At 31.9% G+C, this 17,607-nt stretch overlaps 2 protein-coding genes across 5 annotated transcripts; one reads left to right on the plus strand and one right to left on the minus strand.

Moving 5' to 3' along the window:
* The first annotated feature begins 5,915 nt into the window (after positions 1 to 5,915).
* LOC107950183 (serine/threonine-protein kinase rio1) lies at positions 5,916 to 9,987 on the plus strand. The gene is made up of 12 exons (XM_016884976.2): positions 5,916 to 6,398; positions 6,485 to 6,613; positions 6,715 to 6,807; positions 6,911 to 6,990; positions 7,352 to 7,465; positions 7,590 to 7,663; positions 7,789 to 7,865; positions 7,985 to 8,068; positions 8,219 to 8,311; positions 8,453 to 8,560; positions 8,647 to 8,718; positions 9,246 to 9,987. Exons 1-12 carry the CDS (start codon positions 6,114 to 6,116, stop codon positions 9,711 to 9,713), a joined length of 1,677 nt encoding a protein of 558 aa, XP_016740465.1. The 5' UTR covers positions 5,916 to 6,113; the 3' UTR covers positions 9,714 to 9,987.
* A 538-nt stretch (positions 9,988 to 10,525) lies between these two features.
* On the minus strand, positions 10,526 to 15,589 carry LOC107950184 (probable inactive purple acid phosphatase 27). 4 transcript variants are annotated; one of them, XM_041090219.1, is made up of 13 exons: positions 15,297 to 15,589; positions 15,014 to 15,209; positions 14,660 to 14,793; positions 13,946 to 14,037; positions 13,763 to 13,829; positions 13,558 to 13,680; positions 13,385 to 13,477; positions 13,109 to 13,238; positions 12,618 to 12,916; positions 11,989 to 12,194; positions 11,752 to 11,877; positions 11,302 to 11,605; positions 10,526 to 11,096 (listed from the first exon to the last, which is right to left on the minus strand). In XM_041090219.1, exons 5-13 carry the CDS (start codon positions 13,799 to 13,801, stop codon positions 10,791 to 10,793), a joined length of 1,626 nt encoding a protein of 541 aa, XP_040946153.1. In that variant the 5' UTR covers positions 13,802 to 13,829; positions 13,946 to 14,037; positions 14,660 to 14,793; positions 15,014 to 15,209; positions 15,297 to 15,589; the 3' UTR covers positions 10,526 to 10,790. The 4 variants fall into 4 exon arrangements, with proteins under 4 accessions (XP_040946153.1, XP_040946152.1, XP_040946151.1 ...); XM_041090218.1 differs by having other exon boundaries at positions 12,618 to 12,750; positions 12,835 to 12,916; positions 14,660 to 15,209; XM_041090217.1 differs by having other exon boundaries at positions 14,660 to 15,209.
* Between the last annotated feature and the right edge of the window lie 2,018 nt (positions 15,590 to 17,607).

Here is a 17,607-nt window from a genome sequence, read left to right on the forward strand (position 1 = left end):
TAGCACTTGACGGGCACTATATAACATCCTGCTTGCAAAGTAATTGTGGGGTTGTTATTATGTTATCAATCTTCAAATCATACTGCGCGAGGAAGAAAAAATGATTTTTGGTTTTATTTTGAAGTTTTATTCTCAGCTGTCAGCAAGTCACCTAATTGCTGTGGTTGCCACGTTGAGTTTTAGCAATTAAAGCTACTATCCGTATAAAAAAAGAATCATTAAGATTTGGTGTTTACATCATTTTTGCATAAATAAACACGGATTTGCCATTGTTTGATTGGTTTTGTCTTTATATCTTTCAACTGTTTTGGTACGAGTAATGGTTAAGTAGGCTCCCTCCAGTTGGTTGCTCCATCAGTTTCCATCATTTGCCTTGCTTATTTGGTACTGTTGCATATTCCGTGTAAAACTGTACAGGTTTTTGGTAAGAGTGGGCAATTCCTACATTTATTTTGTATTTTTGTGTGCTTTGCCGATCTTAATTGAAGTATTTTATGTTTATCTAAATTTTTGTCCGTTAATATTTTGTTTCCCTTTTTTGTTATGCTTATGTTAGGTTAAAGGAATATATAAGTAACTATGTGTATTATTTACTTCATCCCTTAATCATGTGGTTAAGAGTTTAATCTTCGCTCATGAGAATGGAGCACATTTCATCGTCAGCCGTTTATCTATTTAGAGAACACTCATGGCAATGGGATTAGTCACTGCTATCGGCAAAAAAAAGTATATATACACTCCTAATAATTTTCAAAAAATCAATTAAGCCCCTATACTTTTTTCACTCAATTGAGCTTCTAAACTTCAAAATTACAATCAATTAAATCATTTTATCGTTAAAGGCCAATTGCTGCCATTTTGGCGATTGTTTTTGCCACATGGCACGTTAGGATTATGCTATGTGGCAGAATATGATGCTTTATACTTAAAAAACTATAAATAAATTATAAAAATATTAAAAATAAAAAACCAGTTAAGCCCTCAACAAAATTTAGCATCCAATTGAGCCCTTAAAGGATGAAAAATGAATCAATTAAGCCCCTCGATTATCGTTTACCAGGTTTGACCTTTAAGTTTCACTGACATGGCTGATAGATCAATCAGACGATGCATGTGGCAATCACGTGTACATCATGTTAATGTGGCAAAATGTTACATCATCAAATATTTTTTAAAAATTAAAAAATACTAAAAAAATATTTCAAAAAATTTATTTAAAAATCACATCTAAGATTGATACATGCATGGATAGGGTGAAAATTATTAAAGTTAATTCAACAAAGCTGCCACTTTTTAATTTTGGAATATCAATCGACTTGGGATGAAGTTTTGGATGGGATCCAAGCATTTCTGGGTTGAGATGTCTGCATAGCTTCGAAACACACTTTGGATCACTCGATTCCAAGTCTAGGAGCTCAAGTTATAATCATTTTATTGAAGACTGCACAAGCAGAATTGTTGGACGGAATTATTACGAAAAATTATGAGTTTTTGACTTTAATTTGAGTTTAAATTTGGGTTTGATTTTTAGGCTTAATTTTTATTATATATGAGTCCAATATTTTATTTTTTAGGTTTTATTATTTTATTATTTATTTATTCCAAAATTTAAGATATTTTAAAGTGTTTAAAGTTGGTTAGAAGTTTTATATTTTTTAGTCAATATGAAAGTTTAGTTTTACTAAAACTACTTATTTTTTAGATTAATTATAGTTTCATCATACTTGAAAGTTTCTTGTTTAGGAGTTTCATTCATTAATAAAATTTTCAACTCCGAGAGTCATTTTCTTTCGTGCAAGATTGCTTTCTTGTGATTTTTAGAAGATATTTTTCTTCTCGATTTTCTTCAATGAGTCGTAGGAATTCATTCTTCATCATTCAATTTGCTAATGATTATTTTTTATTGGGCAAATTAGAGCCATTAATTGAATTTATTGATGCTTATATTTCAGAGTGTTCAGTTGGACAGCTATCTTCTATCCATATATTTGGTTTATTCAATCCATCTTCCACTTTTAATTTTTTGTTTCTTTATTTATTGTTTTGAATATTTATTATTTGTTCTTAAATGTGTTCTTTTAGTTCTTTTAGTTTTCTTTGTTTTCATAAATCTGTTTATCTTCTTTTTCTTAAGTCAAATCCAAATCCTATCGTGTCAAAACAATATTTGTTCATTGCCCCTATCAATAATGCACCTGGAGACCTATCTGTCCAGGTGCATCCTAGATGTAATTTTTTAAATAATTATTAAAAAGTTATAGAAATTTTTTTAAAAATTTTTTGGTAAAAAAATTATTAATAATTATAAGAAATTATTAAATTTATTTTAAAATGAAAAAATATTTAAATTTTATTAAAAATCAAGTTTGGAATGAACTTGGACACCAAATTGTCTGGATTCAAATGCATCCGGACAACCACTTGTCCAAGTTCATTCTAGGTGTGGCTTTTAATAATTGTTAAATTTTTTTTATTAAATTTAATAAGTTTTTATAACTTATTTTTATATTAATTTTAATAAGTTTCCCATAATTTATACATAAATATTTTGTAATTTTATAGTAACTATTTAAAAAATCACAATTAGGATGAACTTGGACAAGCATTTGTTTAGGTTTAAATGAATCTAGAGAGTTTTTTGTCCAAGTTTATTCTAGATGTGATTTTTAAATAATTTTTAAAAAAATATATTTTTTATGATTTTTATTTTTTAAAATATATTTGGTGATGTAATAAAATGTCACGTCAGCATGATGTACACATAACTACTATGTGTTGTACGATTGCTCTATCAGCCTAATCAACGAAACATAACAGTCAATTTTGGTCTACGCTAATGGAGGGACTTGATTGATTAATTTTTCATCTTTTAAGGGATCAATTGGGTGCTAAATTTTGTTGAGGGCTTAATTAGTTTTTTTTTTGTACTGAGGGATTTTTTTATTGATAAGCCTAAAAATTACAAAAATATATAAAAGTGAAAAAAATTAAAAAATATTATAAATGACTAAAAAATTTAAAAAAAATTATTAAAATAAAGATTATAAAAATTATATGAATTAAAAATAAAAATTTTAAAAATATGGAAAATTTTCAAATATAGAAAATTATTAAAATTATTAAAAATATATAAAATTGTAAATAATCATAATTTTTTTAGAAAATTATATAAAATTACAAATAATTATTGCAAATTATTCAAAGTAACTCAAATAAATAATAAAAAATACAAAAAAATGATATAAAATTGCAAAAAAAAATTTTACATCTTTATATACAACCTCGGTTGTCACTTGAGTTCTTAACCTATTTTTCTACCTTAATTTGCATTTCAAAATCTACCACTAACAATGGACAATGAAGGTGCAAGCTTTGAGGAGGTTCACAATAATATGTGAACACAATAGATAACTTCAAGGGATAAATGATGGTTAGTGTGCAAAAAAATTGTTTATATATATATATTCATATGTTTTTAGTTTGTTTTATAATTTTTATGCTTTTAATAATATTTTTTAAATTTTATTAAAGTTTAATATTTTTGTAATTTTAAATTACTTTTTTCATAATTCATGTAATTTTATAATTTTTTACACTTTTTTATATTTTATAATATTTTTAATTATTTTTGCACTTTTATATATTTTTATAGTTTTTTGTAATTTGTAATTTTTTATTATTTTTTAAAATATTTTTATGATTTTAAGTATAAAACATCATATTTTGCCATGTGGTACAATCCTAGAGTATCATGTGGCGAAAACAACTCTAAAAAAATAACAATGACCCTTTTACGGTTGATCGTTAACTTTAATAATTATAGGGCTTAATTAATTGTAATTTTGAAGTTCAAGAGTTTAATTGAGTGAAAAAAGTATAGGAACTTAATTGACTTTTTTGAAAAAGTAGAGGGGCTTATATACCCTATGTTATTTCTTGACGTTTTTTAATTACTTTTTTTTATAGCATTATTGTGTAAAGAATCAAATATTATTAAATTTATTTTTTTTAGCTTATTGAATTGCCAAAGGTAAATGTCATTGTTAGGGTTAGGACGAATTTAGAAAATTTTTTAGTGGGTGAAAATTAAATTATAATATTTTAAGAAGTTATTTGTGATTTTTTTCTTGAATTATTCTATTTATGTTTTTCATTACATTATTTATACTTATATATTTTTTTATTGTTGTAGGGAATAATTTGAGAAAAAGGAACTTAAACTTTATTTTTGACAAGTTTTTATAATTTAGATTTTTAATATAGTACAATTTTAGTATTTTGGCCATAACTTGAGGTATAGGCATTTGTTTGGGCCCATAATATAACTATTCGAAGGAAATTGAAAAATCTAGCTGAAGTTATTGTATGACTCAAGCCCAAAAATGCTAAGAAGGCACCCAAAAACCAGTATGAAAATTTGACACGAAAATTACCAAAAAACCTAGAAAAAATTTGCTTTATGTATTCAAGAACAATTTTGTATTTTCTCCATTATATTATTTCTACCCTATAAATATACACTACTAGGGGAGACGGAGACAGCTTCGCTTTGAACTTTATTTGATTTTGCATTTTATTTTCTTTATGGCTTGTTAAACTCTTTTTTTCTAGTTGAAGTAATATTTGGAATTTGATTATACAAGTTTGTGAGATCAAATTGCTTTGAATCTTTCTTTGCTGTTTGGTGTTTATATGTCTTCTGATTTAATTACAATTATTCAGGTTTATTAAATATTCAATCAATATTTGATAGTTTAAAATAATTACTTTGTCAATTAAATAATTAGTCGATTGATTGATTTATAATATTTGTGACAACTATATGATTATTTGTATATTGTGAGTATGCGATCTAACTCAAATAAACCTTGATTATGCATTTCTTAGTTACAGTTGAGTCTCTTTCGTTCTTAAGGATATTGATAAATTAAATTCCTAAACGATTGTTATAGGGTTGTTTGTCAATAAGGGAAATAATTAATGACAATTATCTTGATTATCAAGAAAGTATGAAGAAATTAAGTTACTAAGTGATAATTGGTATCTATAACTAATTTATTAAAAAAACATTGAAATTTATCTTTGCATCAATAATCAAACATTTAATCAAAAAGTGAATTTACTTTGACTATAGTTTTATCTCATTGATTTTTTCTAAAATTTTAATTATTGCTTTATTTGCTTTTTCCAAATCTTAATTTTAATTTTTGAAGTTTTCTTTATTTTATTTGATTTAGTTGAAGGAATAAAATTATTATAGATTTTTTTGGATTCAACCCTACTTGTGGTTCCTACTAATTATGTTTTTTTAAGTAAGTTTTATTTTTGGTAACTTTGCGTACAAACGTGTCAATAAATTTATCATTTATTAATGGCTTAATAGTAAAAAAGCCCCTCAACAACAAATTTAAAAATTAATTAAGTCCTCGTGAAAAATTTTGCACTCAACTAAGCCTTTAATGATGAAAAATTAATCAATTGAGCTCTTAAAAAGAAAAAATTAATCTATTAAGCCTTCCGTTAACATTGACCAGGTATGACCATTAAGTTTTTTTGACTTGGCTGATGGAGCAATCGGACGAAGATACATGGCATGTATGTGTATATCATATCATGCTAATGTTTCTCACGTCAACAAATATTTTTAAAAAATAAATGATTTTTGAAATAAGTATTTAAAATTTGATCCTAATATAACAAATTTATCTCATTTTTATGTAAATGTATAAATGTTGAGGTCAAATTTGTTGAATTTTTTAGAATTAATGCCAAAATAACAAAATATGTAAATATTAAAGGCTAAATTTATTATTATACCAATCAAAATTATGTACAATTAAGGAAACACATTAACTCCGAAATTAATTTTAAAATTATTAAGGATTAAATTGGTTCAATTTGTTTTGTGAGGGATTGTTTAAGTTTTTTTTTTTAAATGTCTGGATAGAAAAGCCGAACCGAAAAGTCCCGCTCGAAGATTTCGCATGGGCCGGTCACCTCATTTAAGTAAAGAGGGAATTCATTCCTCCATTTTTAGGGTTTTTAAGCCGTAACCGATTGCCGCCAATAATCTTCCCGTTTCCTCTGGAAGTGTAAAAGCTATATCGACGGGGATGTCTAAATTGGAAGAGAAACCAGAAGCCGCACCGAACGATGCAGCGGATTATGAAGATGAGGAAGAAGACTTGTCGTGGTCATCCGATTCTGAAATCGTCGAGGCATTGGATTATTTGGATTCCAAGGTCGATGACGAGTCCATCGATAGTTCTTTCACGCTTGCGTCGAGGCGGCCTAACGCTCACGGCGGTGTTCACTCTAGGCCTAATTCGTCCGCTCTTCAACCTCTATCCAACCGTAACCAGAAGTTCTCTAATCATATTCGAGCTTCCCCTTTAGAGGTAAAAATACATTGTCACGATCATTTAAGCTTATTATTATTGTTTTTTTTGTTTCTTCCAATTGGATTACTGAATGAATGGTGTAGGAGTGGGAAGGGAGGATAAATGTTGGAATGTCGAACACGGTTACAACTGCAATTCGTGAAAGTGTTCGTGAAATGGCCATTGGTAAAACTAAAACTACTGAGAAAGCTGATCGTGCAACTGTTGAGCAGGTGAAATACACGTAATTGATTGCTCTGAAGATTTTGATGATTTTTTCTTATTAGTTACTAGTGTTTTGGAAGATTGAGCTCATCATGAAGTTGTTCTGCAGGCTATTGATCCAAGAACTCGTATGGTTCTGTTTAAAATGCTTAACCGCGGTGTGTTTCATGATATCAATGGCTGCATTTCAACTGGAAAAGAAGTATGTAATGTGATGTTATTGTTAGATGTTAATTTTTCATGCTTCAGTTTGTAAAATCATTGTTTGATGAAATCACGTGATATTTAGTTTGTTCTTTGAACAGGCAAATGTATATCATGCAACAAAATCTGATGGTCAGGAACTAGCAATCAAAGTATATAAAACTTCTGTTTTGGTTTTCAAGTAAGTGGTGTTTTGATGAGATAATTAGACTTCAAACCTTTTCAATTTTGTCCCAACATTATAGAACATTCCCCCTTTTAATCTGTTAAGAATTAGTGAAGAATTGGTGAGATGAGGGCACTGGATGTAAGTATAATTGTTCCTTTCCATTTGATGGTATTGTTTTCGGATGAATGTTCTTGATTTCATCATAGATGTTATCTTGCACTTGTGGTCTTCTATTCCATATTTGATGTAGCATATCACTTTGTGAGATCTGCTGTTGTATTTTATTTTTCTACAATATTAGATTCCGTGTTTTCATGCCAAAATTTTTGCATGTTAAAAATTGTAATCAATTGGTTTCTGATAATAACTCAAGGGATCGAGATCGATATGTACAAGGTGATTACCGGTTCAGATATGGTTATTGTAAGCACAATCCTAGAAAAATGGTGAAGACGTGGGCTGAGAAAGAAATGAGGAATCTTATGAGGTAAAACAAAATTTTAATTATTTCCCGTTTACCTTTGATTCTGTGAACAGATATACATGACTAGTTATGTGTGCATCATTTTGCTTGCTTTTTCATGAGTGGAGATGTTTGTTTTGAGTTGCAGGCTTAAGGCTGCAGGAATTAGATGCCCAACTCCATTACTTTTGAGACTTCATGTGCTGGTCATGGAATTCATAGGTAGTGTGAGTTTTTAATTATTATTGCTTTAATTCTCTTCAATAATCAGGACATAGAGAATGGTTTTACATTTTTTAATGCTTTTGTACGAGTTTTGGGTACTAACTGCTAAAACTATGTTACAGGAAAAGCTGGTTGGGCTGCGCCTCGTCTTAAAGATGCGGCATTATCTTTAGACAAGTTGCGTGAATGTTATGTGGAGGTGTGTCCTTATGTTAAGCTACGGTCACATTATTTTGAGCTACTCAAAAGTTTATAAGTTATTTTACTGTAGTTTTCTTTCTTTTCTCTATATGCTGACTTCTTGGCTATTTTCCCCAGATGATAGTTGCAATGCGGACATTATACCAGAAATGCAAACTAGTGCATGGAGATCTCAGTGAATATAACATTCTATATTATGAGGTGATGGCTAACTTTGTTCAATTCCTTGCAACTGAAAACAATTTTCTTTGTGCTTTGTTCTGGGTATCTTCTTAGCAAAAACTATAGGCAAAGAGGAAAAAGGGATCTCTAAGTTAACTTTAGTTCATTTGAAAATTTTCGACTTTACAGGGTCACTTATACATAATTGACGTCTCTCAAGCGGTTGATCTTGACCACCCACATGCCCTGGATTTCTTACGTGAAGATTGTATTCATGTTTCTGTAAGTTTATTTTCTCTCTTTAGAAATTTTTTGTTTATCACTTTTTCTTTTTGTATGATTAATATCTATTTATTGGATGTGAGATTGTAACATTGAGTAACAGGGTGACTGTAAGAGTTAATCAGTCATTGCCTGGTGCAGGATTTCTTTAGAAAACATGGTGTAGCTGTCATGACAATTCGAGAGTTATTCGACTTCATAGTGGATCCAACTATCACGGATGGCTCTGTGGATAGTTATTTGGAAGAGGTTTGCCTTTTATATCTGAGTTCATACTTTTCCTATAAATTTAGAATGATCTCCATTTTCACGCTTCTACACTGATCTTATTTCAGGTGCAGCAGAAGATTTTAGCAAGAGGAGACATGTCTGTGGAGGATGAAATTGCAGATTCTGTGTTTGTTCAGGTTTGTTGAATGATAATATAATAAAGCCTACTGTTCTATGGAGCGTATCTAAGTTCCTTCTTTTCTTAACAAAGGACTTTATGTCAGCCCTCCTGCTTCAGTTTATTACCAACTTTTTTTAGATCTTCTGCTAAGATTCTTTTAATGTCATTCGACATTGAAGTCCACAAAAGACTTTCTGTAGTGTCTTCAGCTATTAATGCTGGCTCTAGAAGCTCCCTGTTTGCATACAGAATATTTTGAGAATTTATGATCTGCTTTTTGCAGTTAAATCATTACAATATCAAGATTTTGTTCATCTCCAAGGAGTGATAAATGTTCTAATTTGCTTTCGGGATGTATCAAAAATCAAGTTATTATATTGCTCAAACTGGGCTATATTACAGATTGAAAATTTCGGTTTTGAGGGGTTAAATCTATATTCTGAAAGGGAATGCATCATACTTGCAATAAAAGATAGAAGATCCGGTTGTCTAAATTATTTTGGTGAATATTAACTTCATGGTTATTTTGTTCCTTTTCTTCAGACTTATATTCCCAAGACATTGGATCATGTCAAGAATGTTGAGGAGGATGTAATACGGATAACCAGTGGCAAGGACACCGGAGACTTATATTATAAGACAATTACAGGACTAAAGGAGGCTCTCCCTAAAGATCAATCTTCACCAGTGGAGAAGCAGCAAGGGGATACCAACACAAGACCTGTAGAAGGGTCTATGGGAAATCCATCTGGCCATTCTAATTCTCAGGAGAGCGAGTCTGAAGCTGAGTCCCCATCTGGTTCTGAAACAGATGGGGATGAAGAGAACTTGAGTGGCTCAGAAGATAAGGGTCCGTTATCTGACAGTCCGGCACAAGTTGACAAGAAAGCTGCTAGAAAAGAGAATAAAAAGAAAGTCAAAGAGGAGAAGAGGGAGGCTCGAAAGACAAAAGTGCCAAAAGCCGTAAAGAAAAGAAAGAAGAAATTGGCCAAAGCCCACAAGACCAGGTAGTCTTCCTCCATTGAAGGCTTCAAACTTGGGTGAAAGCTTAAAAGGACAAAAGGTATTTTTGCAGAAGGCAAACTATGGAAGTTAAATCAACTCAGGTACAACTGTCCTATGGAGCACTGATAACTTGTTTTTCCCCTTTTTCACCATTAGCATCGATTTTGTAAATGATTATGCTTTGGTCACTCATGCATGCATTTATATGCAACTTTTACAGCCAAGGAATCTTATGCAATTCAATTTTTTCCACAATCAAACTTCAATTCATTACTTGTTATGTATGTTTGCATTATATATTTATTTTTAAAGTAAGTTTGTCCATTATTTGGGTACCAATGTTCTAAATTTATTAAATAATTTTTGAAAGATTAAATATAGGTTTTTTTTATTTTGGCTGAAGGGTCTTTAAAATCTTTGAATTTTTAAAAAAAATTAATTAAGTCTTTATATTTTTTTACTCAATTGAGTTTATGAATGTCAAAATTTCAATCAATTAAATTTTTTTATCGTTAATGAAATTGTGTCAAGAGGTAAAATCTGTTATTTTATATTTAAAATTATTAAAAATATCATAAAAATAAAATAAAGTTATGAATTTAATATGCAATGTTAGGTTGAATTCAATATGCAATATGGATAATGAATTTTAATTTTTTTTATATTTAATTTTTATTTGATTTAATTTTCACAAATAAAAAATATGATTATTAATATATTATTATTTTATATTTACATATTAAATACACAAATAATTATATTAATTTAATTAAAAATAAATCGACATATTTATTTATTTTATTTAATAATCTAATATAAAAAATAAATTGATGTTTATTTATTTAAATGTATGTAATTAACTAAAAAATGAAAATTTATGTGTACATTTGATTACAACCAAAGTTACATACGTATATTAAATTGATTTGATGTATTAATAAATTTGAGAATATATTGTTTATAGTCATCATCCGGGATAGAGGGCTGACCTAGCCTTAACCTGGACCGAGCTTTAGGCAAAAAAACATTCAAAGTTACCATCCGACCCGATCGGATCCATATACACCTCTAGAGTGGGTGGTTTCAAGAACCCAAAGTGGTTGGTTCGCAGCCATCATGAACACAGGCCAAGACATCTCGGTAGTCCCTGGAAATGGTGAAAGAATCATACACATTTCCATCACTGCTTTTCTTGTATTCAAAGAGGAGAGATGAGTGATTGTATGCGGTCAACTTCACGAAACCAAAATCTGAATCTTTGTATAGACTCCATGAAGTCTGGGTAGGACCAAACGCTGATAAATGGCTCCCTCCCCCACCAACCACTACGTGAATCGTTCCATTTACAGTACCTGAATAGTGTGATTTTCCCACATGCATGCACTGCCCCTGCATTTTTAGAAACATTAGAACTGTAAGAAGGTTGAAAACTTTGAACTTTGAATCTCAGAAGGAGACTGAAGGCCGGGTATAAAGGATCTGGACTCAGATTCGAACTCCAACATTCCAACTTAGCCAAACTTATTGGACCCTATCGGGTGACTTTCAGACTTATATTTTGATTAAATGCTATGATGATAGGTTTTGGCCATACCTGGTAAACCGGGCAAGTTCTTTCATAGTTATGGATATGTCCAAAAAATGCAATGTCGACTTTGTACTTCTGCCAAAGTCCTTGCAAGCTTTCCCTTCCCATGGGCTCTCCAAATGAGGCATCTTTCCAATAACTTGAGGAATAACCAAGAACACGATGAGCAACAAATATTAACCAGGGCTGCTTTCTCCGGTCTGCCGACGCTAGGCACTTCTCGATGAACTTGTACTGCTCAGAACCTTCCCTCCAATCATGTTCACTGTCAGCTATACAGAAATGGAACATGCCATAGTCTGTTGAATACCTGTAAAGAACCGGTAATCTGATTTAAACAGATTCCTTTCAGGAGACTACAACATGCATACACGAAAGATGGTCTCGAATCTTGATGTTGCGTACAAACTTAGCTTCCATTAACAATTTATATTGTATTTCTGGTAAATTACTTACCAAAACTTAGCTCTGTTCTCAGCAGGAACATAAAACATGGTCTCAGCTATGACACCACATTCACCACCAGAATCGTTTCCGTCGTAGAACGACCCAGAGTTGGGAGCATCGCGTTCATGATTGCCGCTATACGAAAAGAAGTAATCTTAGTTAGGATCCAATATAAGCACTTTGCTAATAACTGCAAAGTAATTCTCAAGTGTTACAAAGAGTTCATGCTAATTGAGCATTGCAAACCTTGCAATCATATATGGCACAGTTGATGCAATGCGCTCAACCTGTGATGTGAACTGGTCCCACTGTGAGATATACCCATTTGCATATGTAATGTCCCCTATATGAAAAACTATGTCAATGTTTTTCAAGTCCTTGATTAGTTGATCCGTGGTGTTAAGTGATCCTGGCTGATAATTACTGTATTCGTTTGAACCATCTCGTTCGGCCTGAAACGTGTTAAAACAATTATAAAATCTCTTCATATTTTATGCACTATGCTGCAATTAAGTGCCAAATAACATGCAATACAGTTGAAATGATGATATTTGAGTTTTATACATTGAAAGAGTTCTTTGATTACAATGGGAGGTTAGGAAGCAACAATTGAAAGTTGAATGTGGTTAGTTGAGAAGCATTTGTACCCAGGGGATAGAGGTTTTGTTACTATATTGCAGGACAAATGCAGTACAGGTACGCTCAATTTTTTTTTCTAAGTTCATATATTTGGAGGATTGTATATGTGTTTGAATACAGATGTCAACATGGTACTTCAAGAAGAAAGATTGTATAAAACCAAGGCTTTGGTAAGAAAATGTAAATTGATTGTTCTTCGTTTTCCTACTTACTAGAAGGCATGCCAGATTTATTACCTTTCCCATATCTCCAAATATTACAACTCGCTGTAACGAATCCTGCCCTGGATATGGTGAAGATTTGAAAGAGTAGCTCTTGCTCCAGACATAAGAACCATCTACCAACTTATGGCCAAGCTTATAAGTGTACCTAAAAGCAAAAATAAACACAGTATTGGGAACACATTGCTCATTCATCATTTCTCTGAGAAAAGATGTCAATTGTGGTGCATACACAGAGCTTGGCCACAAATCCTTTAGGAAACTTGTATGAATGAAACCAGGATCGCGCCAACCAACTGTTCGGGCTGGTGGAGCTGCATTTTATCATCAGAATGTTGTTAGATTCTGAATACCACTTGAAACATTCCAAACTAAGAATATAAACTAAATATAAGCTTCACTTAAACTTCGTTATATATTATATAGTTTCGATCTATGTCCATGTGAATTCTACCAATAAGTTTACAAATCTTTCACTTCCACAGTCAAGGAAAGATGTATTATACCACACATATCATTTTGATGAAATGTCAATGTTCCTGCAGGAGATCGACTTTGGGATTCTCCTTTCATACCCCACTCAACGAAAGGTACAGCTTCGATAACATTATAGCCACTAGTCCAAGTCACTGTCATCTATATAAATTTGTAAGGGAATCAAGGTCAGACATGGATAAAGAGATGATTAGTCAGTGCAGGCCGTAGGACATGGATTGGTTTTTACCTTGACTTGATATCAAATTCCAAAAATCATGAAAATCGACAGAAAGAAATAAACTTACTTCATTCCAAGATTTCCCTTGTGAAAGCCGTGGATAAAGTGGTGCCTTTGGGTTAGCAAAACTTATAACATTTGAAACAGCCACCAGTTTTGGCTGCAAGAAATGATCAGTCAAAGAACGGGTGAAATCTGCTAAAGCCAAGTCACAAGGAAGTTAACATGCGTAAGACATACATCGGATAACCCGCCAGAAAATAATGCAAACGAAAAATCTTCCCGTTGATTGATCAATTGGAACTTCAATGAAGATTTTCCAGTCTTTTTGTAATCAGCATCGGAATCATTGGCATATTTGTACTGGAAACCACAGATTGTTTAAGGTGTATGGTCTCAATATTAGGCTGAAGAACAAAGAATGCTACATAGCAATAATACATACCTTTATTGGGGCTGAACATATATGAGGAAACTGTTCCATATCATCACTTGGTTGACAGATAGACGAGCTGCCATTAATGAATTCCTTTAGTCTACAAATCTAGAATTTGCAGATGAATAGAAGAAAATCTCTTATATGAATTTATTAAAAGAGAAGAATATGATGAACAAGTTTGAAAATTACCTGAAATTTGCTGGAGAGAAGACAGCAATCCAATCATCCTCAGAAGGTTTCGGACATTCAATTTCTACAGTTACCCAATCAGAATCTCCCCCCTAAAAGCAAACCAAGTTATAAGCAATTCTCAGCTGCTTAGAAGTTAGAACACCATGCTTCAGATTTTGAGCAAACCATGAATCTAAAATTATTGCCTATGTTGCTCCAACTCTTCATTCTTCTTGAAGTACCCATGTTGAACACTCATGTCTCACACATATTCAGGCATGTGAATAAGGATATGACACTCCAAAGACTCACATAATGCATGGAAAAACTTTTAAAAGAATTGAACATGCTCATGTGAGACACATAAGACAATCCGAATAGCAAAACTATCACCCCATAAAACATCAGAAATTCTTGCATTAGTTGAGTTAGTAAGGGTGTGGCAATCAGTTGGTAAAATGAAGTTGTGATTTTGATTGAGGTCTTAGGTTCAAAATCAAACTATTCCAAATAGAACTTGGGAAAGGAGAGTGGGTCGAGAAGATTGGCATTCATCAATCAGTGCATTTAGTATAGATCTCAACATCTCTTGTAACAAGTTAACTTTGCTACTCTTGAATCTTAATGAAAGCAGATTCAAACTTCAAAGAGCTAAATTTGTATTAGATTGAAAATTTGAAATAGAACATTTAGAGCAGAAAGTAAAACTATAAAGACCGAGCTAGATTTTACCTTCGTCCCAAGAACAAGCGGGTGTGCTTTAACAGAAGCATTTTCATGAAGTGCATAGACTGCTTTATGGATGGCAATCTTGGACAATGGCTGGACGCCATCGCCATTCCCAGCATGAACCACTGCTGCAGTTCCTGAACCAAATTTCAAACACTGCGATAAGATCGACATTAATAGGAAAAGATATTCCATAGATAAGAAGCTCAAGCTCCTCATTTTCTCAGCTATCTCTTTTGGGAGTGACCAAAATGGTCGAAACCCACTACTTAAAATTCAAAATCCCTGAATATGACCACACACAAAAAAGGGGGATTGAAATAAAAGATAAGCCGGCAATCGAAGATACGCACTCACCTTACTCTGGTCAACTCACAATTATATATTATGAATAATTATTGTTACATTAACTAAGCTTTAGTTTTGTCGATTTGTGCCCACAGTTTTCCGTTGAGAATAAGAACTGCCTGCTTTTTTTGCCAAAGACTTAAGGGATTAAATATCCAATTTCTTCACCTAAAGTCCGCATTAGAGTTGTAAATGAAGCAATTTCCTAGAACAAAAACAGCAGTTTGATAAGAGCTAACCTTCCAATAAATGATAAATAATTTAGATAAAATGAAATTGACTGATTGCCTACAAAAATAGAGCTTCTGCAATCCATAGCTGCTCTGAACTCAGAAAAGTTAAAAAGAAAAACACTGGAAGTTGAGAGGGTGCTTCGATTTTTTATTTTCTTTCTTTTCCTTTGCAAGCCAAACGAAAGGTAAGTTTCAGTCAGACTTCAAAAACATTAACGTGGATGTAAAGTGTAGGGACTAATGAATGAACAAATTATCCCTCTTCGCTTTTCTAACAACTAGAAAAAATCGGAGGGAAATAGCGGTACTGGAGCGGGAGCATATATCATTCACTTAATGCTCAGTTCAAACTCTACTGTTTTCCCACTTTTGTTTCTGTTACCCCATTTTTAGCTTCTTTTTTTTTAACTATGTTAAAAAACGGTTGTATGTCACGCTAATCAGAATGTGTCAACCGATCATAATGTTCACCATTGGCCGGACGTTGATCGACATTGATTTTTTGTTGATTATTATTGACTGGCCATTTAACCATTGTTGATAATCTACTGATTCTATTAGAACATATCTTTCTTCTTCTTCCTCTTCCTTAAGTGATATATACTGAAACCTTTCTTTAATCTGAATGTATCCTACTTCGATGATCTAGAGGCTAAGGTTCTTTTATGATCTTCGTATCAGGATAAGTATTTCAATTCTGCATGTTAAGGGATGAATGAGTAAATTTGTATTAGGTAATTGAATAACGAGACTTTAAGTATAAGGTTTCTGCATGGGATTGTTAGCGATTGAAATGATAAGTAATTTGTATGTACAAGAGTATTAATGGTGAAATTATGTTTCTAAGAAGTAGTTGCTACTGGTTCATGATAGATATCTGAATTTGGAGCTTTGAACTGCAGTAAGTGAGAATCATGTGAGTTCTATGTTGACTCCTGCATGCATACTATTCATATTATGAGTCATCTGTAGGAAATTTATTGAAATATGGATCCAAAGTCATGATAAGTATAGTATGGGATGATTGGTGTACGAGTATTGAAACATTGAAGTATGATTGAGTATGTATATGTCTGAAATGTATGCTATGAGATGTGAGTTTTTTGATTGGGTGTGTGTCAGTGAAGTAAAAGGTTGAATTTAGATTGTGTCAATCCATGAAGAGTTAGTTAAGAGAGTTTGTGTTTGTTCATCACGGTGATGTTTGATGGAGTTTGTCGGGACTGAAAACACGAACTCTAATATGAACTTTGAAGGAAAAGTCCATGGCCATGACACCCTCTGAATAAGATCTATGGAATGGTGATTACCCAATGAGGTTCTTTGCGTGTCCCAAGACGATGATGGGAAAACCTCACGTAATGTGAGTTGAGGCAAATCCATATCGTAAACATGACAACTAAGAATAGCTTTTGTGGCAAACTATGAAAGAATAACTTTTGTGGCGAAATCTGAAAGGAATGCCTTTATGACAAATTCTAAGTGGAATGCCTTGGTGGCGTACTCAATATGATTACTTGTATGGTGTATTCTGCTAAATCTATATAAAGTGAATTGTTAGGAAAATTTGGTAAGCTATGGATCTAAATATTTGTCTTCATGGTAAGATATGAGTAAATTCTAGTAAATCTGTATTAAGTATGACCAATATAAGGTGTTAATATGCTCTGGAATAAAAGTTGAATAAAGTCCTAAAGGTATTCGTCATAATAAAATATGAATACGAAAGTATCTACCATAATGAAATGTGAATATGAAAAGTAAGTGGTATTATATCTTTTTCTAAAATTATTCTGAATCTGAATTAATGTTATTTTATATTATGAGATTTTGATAAAGCATGATATGAAGTACATTTGGATGATATACACAGTGAATTATCTGTATGGACATGGGTACAGAACTGGATCAAGGTAAGCTTAAGTGTGAACCAATAGTATGAAATTCTATAAGGTATCTGCCATATGTATGTATCCGCCCAAGATAATGTCAGTGAGAAATTGTTTGAAATGAGAGTATGGGTTAAGGTATGGGTTGATTGGAAGTGGTTTCTAAGGGTATATTCTGTTAATAAAGTATTATGGGACAAGAGAATTATGAAACTTTTGGAAGGATTCTCCAGTTATTAGATATGAAAGATTGAGCATAATAAGGGTGTGATAACTGGTGTATAAAGGAATGATAACACTGTGATGGTATCAGTCGAAGCAAGTGGTGCAGAATATGGTTGACTCATAGCAATTCATACAAGATTGCAAAACACCTATAAATGTATAGTCATAGTGAGTTCGCTAAGTACTCTTGTACTTATAAAGTTTGTTATTGTTTTTCAGGTATGTTGAAAAGAGGCTTTGCCTGAAGAGACAACAT

This window comes from Gossypium hirsutum, chromosome D03 (genome assembly GCF_007990345.1).
Source record: "Gossypium hirsutum isolate 1008001.06 chromosome D03, Gossypium_hirsutum_v2.1, whole genome shotgun sequence".
NCBI classification, from domain to species: Eukaryota; Viridiplantae; Streptophyta; class Magnoliopsida; order Malvales; family Malvaceae; genus Gossypium; species Gossypium hirsutum.

Coding starts and splice junctions, on each gene's coding strand:
- LOC107950183 (XM_016884976.2), top strand. CDS start 6,114: ATGTCTAAATTGGAAGAGAAACCAGAAGCCGCACCGAACGATGCAGCG. Junction 8,312..8,452: donor AAGATTGTATTCATGTTTCT/GTAAGTTTATTT, acceptor TGCCTGGTGCAG/GATTTCTTTAGAAAACATGG. Junction 8,561..8,646: donor TGGATAGTTATTTGGAAGAG/GTTTGCCTTTTA, acceptor ATCTTATTTCAG/GTGCAGCAGAAGATTTTAGC.
- LOC107950184 (XM_041090217.1), bottom strand. CDS start 14,875: ATGAGGAGCTTGAGCTTCTTATCTATGGAATATCTTTTCCTATTAATG. Junction 13,478..13,557: donor TTTCTGGCGGGTTATCCGAT/GTATGTCTTACG, acceptor CATTTCTTGCAG/CCAAAACTGGTGGCTGTTTC. Junction 13,239..13,384: donor AAGGGAAATCTTGGAATGAA/GTAAGTTTATTT, acceptor AAATTTATATAG/ATGACAGTGACTTGGACTAG.